The sequence below is a fragment of the Syzygium oleosum genome, unplaced genomic scaffold (assembly GCF_021117445.2).
Source record: "Syzygium oleosum isolate NSW1041296 unplaced genomic scaffold, Sole_v2.1 Sole_v2.11, whole genome shotgun sequence".
Classification (NCBI taxonomy): domain Eukaryota; kingdom Viridiplantae; phylum Streptophyta; class Magnoliopsida; order Myrtales; family Myrtaceae; genus Syzygium; species Syzygium oleosum.
In genome coordinates, this window is record NW_026607495.1 from 2284449 (window position 1) to 2295398 (window position 10950).

General features: G+C 40.8%; 1 protein-coding gene across 1 annotated transcript; it reads right to left on the reverse strand.

Annotated features, from left to right (window-relative positions):
* Positions 1-1088: 1088 nt before the first annotated feature.
* On the reverse strand, positions 1089-10412 carry LOC115688102 (phospholipase A I). The gene is made up of 18 exons (XM_030613844.2): positions 9544-10412; positions 8834-8981; positions 8642-8720; positions 8349-8502; positions 8040-8249; positions 7718-7963; positions 7463-7625; positions 7116-7376; positions 6896-7017; positions 6347-6508; positions 6018-6210; positions 5761-5897; positions 4197-4335; positions 3183-3389; positions 2621-3101; positions 2319-2535; positions 2123-2212; positions 1089-1876 (listed from the first exon to the last, which is right to left on the reverse strand). The coding sequence occupies exons 1-18, from the start codon at positions 10120-10122 to the stop codon at positions 1415-1417; spliced, it is 4050 nt and encodes a 1349-aa protein (XP_030469704.1). The 5' UTR covers positions 10123-10412; the 3' UTR covers positions 1089-1414.
* Between the last annotated feature and the right edge of the window lie 538 nt (positions 10413-10950).

Here is a 10950-nt window from a genome sequence, read left to right on the forward strand (position 1 = left end):
CAATGTGCGATATCGTATCTAAAATTTCAATTTATTTGATGTTGTCCTTGAATTTTTTATACGTGTTCAATCTAATTTCTGAACTACATAAAAATATTCAATGTTATTCCTGAACTTGAATTAATAGAATGATAATATCGAATATTTTCATATAATCCAGAAATTAACTTGAACCACATTGAACAAATTAAAAATTTAGAAACGACATTGCACATTGAGCTAAAATTTAAAGACTATATTGAACAAATTAAAAGTTCAGAAATTACATTACACGTTAGGCCAAAGTTCAACGGCTTTTTATATCATTATCCCTTTAATTGAATTACACTTTTTTTACTTTGACAAAAAAGAAGTACACTTTTCACAAGCTTCAAGAGTTTTCGAAGGCTTTCGAGTCTCGTCAAATATTACGCGGCAATCAAAATCAGATCTGACGACTCTTACCATTTCACGTAGGGCCTAGCTACCCATCAAGAAAAATGTTCACATCTTAACATAAGTCTAGTTTGCTCTGCAAAGTTCATCTGGTGTAGCGAGGGGAACTGAAAAAATCTACTCGCATACAGAGTGGCCCTTTTTTCCCCCCTCTTTATTTATGCACCGAAACGATATCCTTCACATATTCCGAACTAGGCTGCGAAGCCAGTCCATGCGACACCTAAGACGCTCAACAATTTCAACAAGCTACATTCGACCCATAATGGAGCAAAGGTCGCAGTGTCTCACCAGATGTAACGCGTCACATTCCTAAAAGATTTGCGTCTATAGGCGTAGGTTATATGGAAACCGCCATGGATTCCACGATACGGTATGATACACCAGATTTACTTGATGATCCTTCTCTAATCTCAGATCACAGGAGATCCACCCACCAATCAAACGGGACGTATCTATTTCTTTTCACATCACAAAGGCGAGTATGTATATCCAAAGCATACAACTAACTTACATTTAAAATGTAGAAAACAAACATGCAGAACGGGGAATCGCATTTGTCGAATGCGAAGAGAATAGATAGAGTTTTATAACTGCATGTACACAGGAGCCGAGCAGTTGAGATCGACGGACCTAAGCAGAAAAGTGCACGATGAACAGACAAGATGAACTGCACTTGCATATATGTTTACTCGAGAAGTTACATAATTTACGACATTCCACATCCACCAATGCTCTGGTATCTATCTAGTAGGCATGAAATCTCCTACAGGCCTCAAAATTTTGAATTTTTTCCTCAGTTTCTCTGTCATCATGAGTATACTTATTTTACTTTTTTCTTTGTGCCGTTTCAGCTATTTTTATACCCTCACTTATTTTTTTTCTTTTTCTTTTTTTTTTCCAGTAAACCTCATGTCTCAATCACACATGGCTAACAGCTGAGCATGGGCTGAATGATACAACAATTTTAACATTTAGACTACTTTGTGCTGGGTAGATGGCAGGAGTACCTCAACTTTCTATGTGAGGCAAGAGCATTTTGCAAAGCACCATCTACACTCGTGCCTTCCCGGAACAAGGAGTCGTACAATTGGCAAACAAACTGAGACAAGTCTGTTTCATCATCATCCCAGAATCCCTTGAGATCCGCGCTTTTCTCAGGGTCGCTGTCCTCCCAATCACTCACTGGGCTGGCTGGTTCTGCTTCCGCTTCCTCTTCCTCTTCTTCTTCTTCCATTTCTTCTTCTCCAATCTCGAATCGCCCATTTTCCAAGTTGCCAAACACACCTTGTCCATTGAATGCTGTCACCTGTGCTTCTGAAGGTTTGGCTGACGAGCAGATAACGGCTTTTGCACCAGAATCTAGAAAGGCCTTAATAAGAGTTGGACTAGGCCCATATGTGCCAGTACAAATTATGATTCTGTCCCTCCAAGCTCCAACCTGATAGCGCCAACCATAGGATTTCAGCAACAGAAGAGAAGGGACAGATGTATGCGAATCATTATAGTGATGCAGACAGACAAAGTATCAATTATCCTGAAGCTTATTTAAAAACGAGCTGCTCGTCTCATATATGTAGAGTGTCATGTGGATACTATAATGGCTGTATAAATTACTTAAATATCGTCAATGCAATGCAGAAGAAAAGCAGCACGTGGCGAACCATCCAAGACTAAGGAAGCATACCATCCAACGGACATCATCAGGTGTCAAATGCGTACAAGGGACTGTTCTACGAAACATGTATGCGCCGATTTCTTGATCATCTTCCATTACCTTCCAAAAACAGAGCATCTCAGTGGAGTCCACCATGATTCTTAATGTTCTGCTTGAAGAACTTGAAGCAACTATTTGGACGGCAGCAGCAATAACTAAAACTTACTTGTTTTTGACATCCGATGTAATGGTGGACAACACATCCAATTTGGAAGTGCCGTCTACAGGCAACCAAGTCAGCCACTGTCGAAATGTTGGCAAGCAGTGATATTCCTTTCCTGTGAAGACCCCGCATTGTCGACAACAAACTCATTTTGACACTCTGTAGAAACTTATCCGCCAGTTCCCCAGGTTCAGCCACCACAAAGACATCATTTTGCCAACTAGAGAAACATACTTTCAGCGTGTCAAAACTTATATAATATCTATGAAAAACAAGAATGCAGTAAAGTAGGACATAATGTTGACCTTAAAATTAAACCATTGGAATCGCTTTGGAGAGCCAAATGTACGATTCCCACTTGCGGTGAATTCTGCAACTTCCCATGTAATGAGCGAGCGAGTAGAGACAGTTCTCTGGGTCTTGAAGGAGACTTCGGCGGTGAGGCAGTTATCTTTCCTAAGTGGGATCCATCCAGGCTTAAAGGAGGGACTAAGTCAATTCTGCCAATCCTCTGATGACCAATATCAGGACTATAAAGTAGAGGGCTTGAGGGAAAGCTTCCAGTGAATAGAGGCGATGTAAAGGGGGTGGGCAATGCGGTTGAAGGTACTGCCCTGGAACTTCCCGATAAATTGTCAAAAAAAGATAACCTTATACTGCTGCGGGCACAAAACGACTCAAGCGCATGCACGTGATGAACAGTTCTTCCTGAATCTGGGCTATGCAAAGCTTCAATGAGAAGGACATTGCGTCTCCAACCCAAAGAAGGGCCATGCACTTCTGTTGCTGCATAGACAATGCAGATGAGGAAAGAAGAGTAAGAGGACAGGTAATGGCAATATATGAAGATCTGCAGTAAATACTTGCCTGAATCAGATGCCTTTGTTTTTGAGATATGTTGAGGCTTTAAATTATCTGACCACTTCTCATCGAGTTGGAAAGGCATGATCAATCTTTCACAAGCATTTTTGAAAGCTTGCGAATTGTTTTGGATGTATTCGTTGGTTGCAGCCTCCAACTTAAGCCATACAGCAGGGTCAGTTTCATCCAGCTCCATACCATAACGCTCGTCAACTGTGCGGCCAGAAACACAGTTCACTAACTGAGAACTTGCAAACGAGACTTGAGCAGTGTTCAGTTTTAGAAACTAGTTGTGCCTTTTGATTTCACTCAAAACAAGAATGAAAACAGAGGTCCTTCTGTATTTTTGAAATTTTACTTGATACACTTCAATGAAAGATATTGTATAGAAATGAAAATTGTGACAGGTTTGGTTAGATTAAATTTCCATCAACATAGAAGCTGTTCTCTCTGTTTTCCTTATGTCAAAATTATTCAAAGTAAGGAAGCTTTGCTGAAGCTTCAATGGGAATCTCTAGTGAAGTTCAATGAAGCTAATTGTAAGCTGAAAACCAAAAGCTGAAGAAAACAATTAAGTTATGCTCCATTGTTTTCGAACTTTTTTATAACACGAAAAGATTTTCTAATGAAGAATAATAACAGGTTCCTCTCTCTAAACTGACACCAGGCAAACAAATGAAATATTGTAAATTCATTTTCTTTTCACGTTTTTTGATTTCTAATTAATATGTGAGTTGATATTATGAAAAGTGATATATAAAAAGGTAAAAACAATTTGCAAACCGAAAAGGTACAGGAAAAAAAAAAAAGATTTCCAAAATTTTTCTGTAGAATGACAACTGGAAAAACTCTTTAGTACCAAACGTCCCATTATAATCGAGACGATGCTACTGATTTATACAATATGTGAACCAAATATTTAACAGAAAAGTAAAGCATATCATATCAGTTTCCTAATAAGAGAAAAACTGCAAGTCTTGGAGACCCATTCATCTAAAAAATCACGTATAAAACGTTTACCTGGATTGAACCGGAAATACTGCATCTCAGGGAGCATGGGAAGCAACGTGCTCAGAGCTTCCTCCACGCGATCCACTGAACATGCACTCTCTATTAAAACTTGTCCAGTATCAAGATAACGCCAACCACCCTTCCTCACCTAAACCAATTGAGGATTTCAAGTTACTAGCAGGTAGAAAAATGACTTTTGGAGTCCTTCTGATACATAAATTACGTTCTAAAATTACTAAGGCTCTTCAAAAGCACAAGATATTGCACATCCCTATATAACAATGGAAAACGTTATACTTAGCACATACAATTTTTACAAAAGATGGTATAAAGACCAACCCAAAGTTTAACCGAAAGGAGTCTGAATCCTGAATAAACAAGAATCCATGATTATTGCATCTGTTATAGCTCTACAAGATACCTAGTGAAGCTTCTCTTAAATAGAAGTTCTTAAAAGCCACAAGGTGGATATTGCTAAACAACCAAAAATTTCTCCCTATGTGAAACAGTAGAAATATGATTCTACTGTGCTCAAATTAACAGTACGTTATAGCGACGACATCCTTCAGAATATGCCTTAGACTGGGCATATATGTGGTCTCAAAACCAGGGGCCATTACTTTGATATAAATTGTCATCATCTGTGCCGAATTTCTCTATGAATTTTCTACTGGTACATAATCTATCGAGCATAGTGAAGCTCTCTTGCATTTCTATGTAAGTTCAATAAAAAATGCAGTATAAACTCAAGCACATTCAACTTAAGGACAGAAATTTATAACACATCAGATACAGTTTGCAATGACTGCAGGGCTCAGATTCTCCCGGTGCGACCCACATTCATGTGCAGCAATAGTTACATGTGATAGGTAGAAAAAGACTGCAGATTAGGTCCCAAAATTCCAAACAGAGAAGTTTCAAAAAGGCGTATATGGAAGGTATCGAAGGCTGAATATTTCCACGACGAAACTTTTACCCATCCTGAACATCAAATGTTGTGACGATGTAGAGGAAAGCTTGAATTCATAGTGCACAGGGAATGCGATGAGCATTTTCTCCCTCGGCACTCTCTTTGCTGTCACAGCACAGCTGCCTTCTTAGAAAAGCAGCTTGTTGTGTTTAAGCAAAACAAGCATGCCATTCACCAGGATGAAGGGTAAAAAGGAAATTAAGCAAGCATGGCAAAAGAATCTTTAAATCATTGTGACTGAAGGGAAATGTAGAAGAGATAATCATGTATCATTAGGCTTTCAGGAATTAAGGACGGAAGAAAGCTGAAAGCTTCATATAAAGGTGTAAGAATGGTCATGAATGATTTATCTTCCATCCACCAAAGTCATAGAAGAATGCTGTCATTAGTTCACGAAGAAATTCCATTTCGCTCTGTTTCAATGCAATCTCTCTCTCTCTCTCCCACATTTTTTACCATGGGGCAATGTAACTTTTCCATGATGATCTTATCAGATCTAAAATAGTGCGATGTTATGAGGAAACAGCAAAAGTGGCATGAGACCTTGTCGAGGGAAAATAAGTCATTCTACATTTCTTCTTCAAGCAGGCAACAAAAGAATACCTTTGCAGGAACAGAGCCACATCCAATGGAAACTAAACAATCGATTCTTGTGTCTGGCCAAAGAAGCTGTGCTTCTCTTATGGCAAAAACTGTAGGATTGTTAGCCACTATCGCGCCATCTTGCCAACGATGCACATCTGGGGCAGTATTTTGAATACTCAACAAAATTAGATGGATAAGCAGCAAAACTGTAGACAGAAGACAGAAGAAGCATAGGAAGAAAAAACCAGAGGAAGAACTAAAAAGGAGGGCAGTACCATCCGAGTAATCATCAAGATAATATGGAGCGGCCGATGAGGCCCTTATGGCTTGCCAGACTCGATGCTTACAACTTCCAATAAAAGCACTGCGTTTATAGCCAACTTGTGCCCCAGTAGTAGGTGATCCTAATGTACCGACGCCAGAACTTTCGGAAATTGCAAGAGATACTTCTGGTGTTCCGACAGGGTACTGCAATTTGGCAAAAAGGAATTAAGTCAGTAATATGCTACGACAAGCATGACATCCTTCAAAATTTTGTGTCAAAACCATTGCAGATGACTCTTGGCTAGAAAATAATGTGCAAAGATGTTCGGAGTACTCAAACCTGATAATTGCGGAATAAGAAAGGCTGAGCTGGCATCATGCTAACCAAAGTTGAAACGACAAAGACTTTGGGAATGTTCTTAACTGCAGACTCTATTAATAGGTCTCCATCTTCATCAGCACACATTTCTTTCAACAAACTCTCAAACTGATCTGCACTATGCTGCCAGATCACATATTAGAGTGGCTTTTCTACAAGCCTAGACAACAATAATCTAAGGCATGAGGAAAAAACTGAAGAAAAAGAAAAAATCCATTCACATTGCTAATTTCTCCAAATTTCACTACTTAAGGGAAAGATACCTTACAGGAAATTAACCACCGGAATGACAACATTTAGTAATTAACTTAGAAATCCACAATTCACTGCAATTGTGGCCGAAACACCGGCAGTGAAAGAAAATTGTGGAACGTAAAGGACTCCATCTCTAATACCGATAAGGTTTGATGCTCAAGTTTATTTCTATCCACTTAAGAAATGATATTGCTTTACAGTGCATATGCAAAGGAGTCAAAGAAAACAATATAGAGTAGAATATAATCCTCTTACTTTAGATCCATGCACAACCACCCTAAAACTCTGGGAGGAACTTTTGTAAAGCTGATCCAACTTTTCTCTCCAACTTGCAGCTTCATTGTCCTTTGGCCCAGGTTCAGCAAATACAAGTTTTCCTGGACAACCGACCAATACAAATTCAAATGAAATTAATGTAAGCAAACGACAAAAGGCACTCCCATGCAAGTTCTGTTCTATATCGCATCACCCTCACCAAGATTTTTGTATATTTCTTCGCACTCATCCAGGGTCATTTGCTTGATACTCAGGGCAATTGCTAGCATGCCGCCAGTTGATGTGCCACATATAAGATCAAACAACTCATGTATCCTCTTTCCAGTACCCTTTTCAATCTCTTTAAGCATCTGAACAGTAGCAAGGCCTTTCATTCCTCCACCATCCATTGCAAGTATACGCAATCCTTGCTTTGGGACTTGTCTCCCTCTTATTGCACGTCGTAGATTTTCATTCTCCCCTATAATTTCAGTACGTTTGTTAGTTCCTTCATTTATCTCATCAAAGGAGGGGTTGGAAGATAAAAACTGGGAAACAGAAACACACCAAGAATTGCCAAAGCCCGGGCAGCAGCTTTATTCACACGTGGTTCAGGGGCAACGGTTAACCGCAAGAGAAGCTCTCTCAAGCTTTCAGAAGTAACAAGAATTTTGCGGTTATCCAAACAGAAGCCCAAATTTCCAACTGCCAACAGAGCTAGCCTTTGCACCTAATCAAAGATAGCAGTCAACCACTAAGATATTCAGCAACTATAGAAAATTAAGAAACACAAAATCTAGTAGCACAAATAAGAGAACTTGCCTCTGGATTTCTACGAGCACATAGTGATTTTAGCGATTTCAGAACATCCTTGGTCAACATCTTCTGAGCTACAACATCAGAGGCAAAAGCCAAACTGACAACCACTTGCAAAACAGATATCACTTCCTCTTCCGTGATGAATCTTAATGCTGTTTCAATATGCTGCATAATATCACATTTCATCAACTTCATGGCCACAGAGACATCTCCAGCAAGAGATGAAAGAGCACAACATGCTTGCTCCACCTGCTCAAAGTAAGAAGTTTTCAGAAATGATCAACGGCCAACCAAGTTAGGGTAACTCCAGAAAATAAAAACATACCACATGTCGGTTGTCACTGCTTATCATACTTATTAGCTGCCTCACTGCATTCTCATCTTTACCAACAAAGGTCCGATTCCCTTGGTCTTGCATTATCTTTGCTAGTGCAGATGCTAGCAAAGGATGATGACATGAAGAAAAGCGGAATATAAGAGAGAAAAATGCACTTAACTTGTGCCTAGATGCGCCGAAGTAAGAACTGTTTTCCATCTGCAATCACACAGAAGAAGTACTCTAATTACCAATCATTCCTCCGAAAATACTGCAAAAAAGTTAATAATTTACTCCCTTTTCCAGCATAGGTGTTACCTCTATTTGCACATTCACTGATCTTAGGTTTTCATCTGCCACGATCCTAATATTTGCCAGAGACAAATGGCGAAGATTGTTTAGCGGTAGAATTTCAGGAAGGAACTCAAGAGGATTCCCAAATAGTCTAAGAACTCGTAGTTCAGCCATAGCCCTGCACTTAAACTGAAAGGCCATATTAGATAAATTGAAGTTGCAATGTCGCACACAAAGAAATACTAGTTTTTCTCAAATCGAGAGACGGAAACAAAAGCATGAAGTAAGCGGACGCATGAATTTGCAAATAAATTGACCTGAAATCAAGAAGAGGCCGAACAAGCTTGTTGTGCTCTAACGACAACTCCACGAGTTCCACGCATTGTCGCAATTCAACTGCTTACAGTGAACAACCAAAATGAATACTGATGAGCCAGAAGATTACGTTATGTTCTTTGTAATGAATTTTACCATTCAGAACATGTACGAGAAAAATCCTCTGTGCTCACCAGGTACAGAAATCAGTATATTGTTGTCAGCCCCAAGAACTCTCAAATTTTTCAGCTCACCAAGTTCAGGTGGCAAAACTGATAGCTTGTTGTTATCAAGGTATAGCTTCTCAACAAGCGGCAATCTAGTTATCTCCACTGGCAAAGCCTATCAATGCATCAAGTAGTACTTAATTAGGGCCAAAAATATTACATTAACACCCCAATTGAGAAAGAAAATGATATGCCTCCAAAAGGAAATAAAAAGAAAATGCCCTTTGGAAGAAGACTTATTGAAAATGTGGTAAATTTGGAAGAAGACTAATTGAAAATGTGGTAAATTTGAAAGATGGTCAATTTTCTTTTTATATATTACAGTTGAACTGATGCTCACAATTAGTGATACGAAACAGTAAATCGTAGATACTACAAGTCCTACATTTTGTTTCTTTCCTTTTTGCCCCAAAACTTAGGCTCTCTGAGAAGCTAACCAGCTGTGATTTGTCTTCTACAAGCTAAACTGAGCACAAAAATCCCCAGATTGAACTCTGATGGCATTCCACCATCAAATAACTTAAATTCAAATCTCAGAACCATCTTCCAACTTAAGCCACCTGGATTTTATCTGAATCATATAGCATCCCATACCCTACCTAATGCCGTCCAAATCATAAACTCTAAGCCACGAACATCATCAGAGATCTTAAGAAAACCATGCATAAGCCACTCACCGACAAACCACAACCAAAGAGGCTGATCACGGTCACGGTCCTCCAATGCTCTCCGCACACCAGACTACCCTCGCCGACGCCGGCAGCCACCGAATTCGCGAAATTCCACCGCAACAGCCGAGTCAAAACTCCGATCCCATCGCTCTGCTGCCCAGACCCACTAGTCTTACTCATCTTCACGGCCTTCAGCGGCTCCCTCCTCTTAACCACCCTCATGTCGACACCCACATTCTCATCCTCCCCTCGGCATCTCAATTCCACGGTCACCGTATCCTGCGGCGCCGGCATCGCGACCATCAGCTGCGACTGCAACCTCAGCGCCACCTGATCCTCGTCATCCCCCGCCGTCCAGTCGAGCTCGATCCTCCCGGACCCCGCCTCCTGATCCCGCGGCCCCATCGAGCTCAGCGACGACCCCGACCCCGACCCCGACCCCGACCCCGACGCCGATCCCGACGACGACGCCGACGAGACCGACGCCCGCGTCGGATCCTCGGCGGCGGGGCTCGGATCCTCGGCGCCGTACGCGAGGGCGAGGTGGAAGCTCTCCGACGCCCGGTTCCATCCCACCCAAGACATTCCCCGGATCGGATCCGCCTGCCCCGGCGGACGGGCGGGCGCTTCACCGACCTCTCGTTCGAAGCGGCATTGGCGGCGCCGGATCGGAGGGTTCCGGCAGGGACGGGGCGGCCGATCGGAGACGGCGGGAGCGAAATGCGAGCGAGGGGGGATTAGGGTTCCGGCGAAGAGGAGAGAGGAGGAAGGCGACGACGATTGCGGAGGAGATGCAATGGCGCGAAAGGGAGGAGAGAAACGCGTCGGCTTGATGGGAAACTGAAGCGGTACGGACAAAAAAATGAGCAGGAAAGACGTGGAGGAAGCGAACTGAAACTGAAAGATTATTTATTTCTCTTTGGAAAAACACCAGCAAAAACTCTAAACTACGTCGTTTATGACAAATTTATCCAAAATTTTTTTATGATACGAAAAATTCCAAACTACACCATTTGTGAAATATTTACCCCATGATACTTTAGCCCTGGCCGGCGGAGGGAAGAGCGAAGAAAAAAATAAAATAAAAACAAAAATAAAAAAGGAAAAAGACGAAAATGCCCTTGGGCCAAAAGTATTGTGGGGTAAAAATGTGTCACAGGTGGCATAGTTTGGGGTTTTTCGTGTCAAAAAAAAGTTCAGGGTAAATTTGTCACAAGTGACATAGTTTTGAGTTTTTTATGGTATTTTCCCTTTCTTTTTCCCACATTCATTTTTTATTTTTTTAATTTGATTTCGAAAAAAATATTTCCAATCGAAATTGAGATGGATTTTTCGAATTTTTTTTAATTTGATTTGATTTTAGTTTTTGGTTTCGATTTATAACTTTGGAAAAATCGACGGGATCGGACTGGA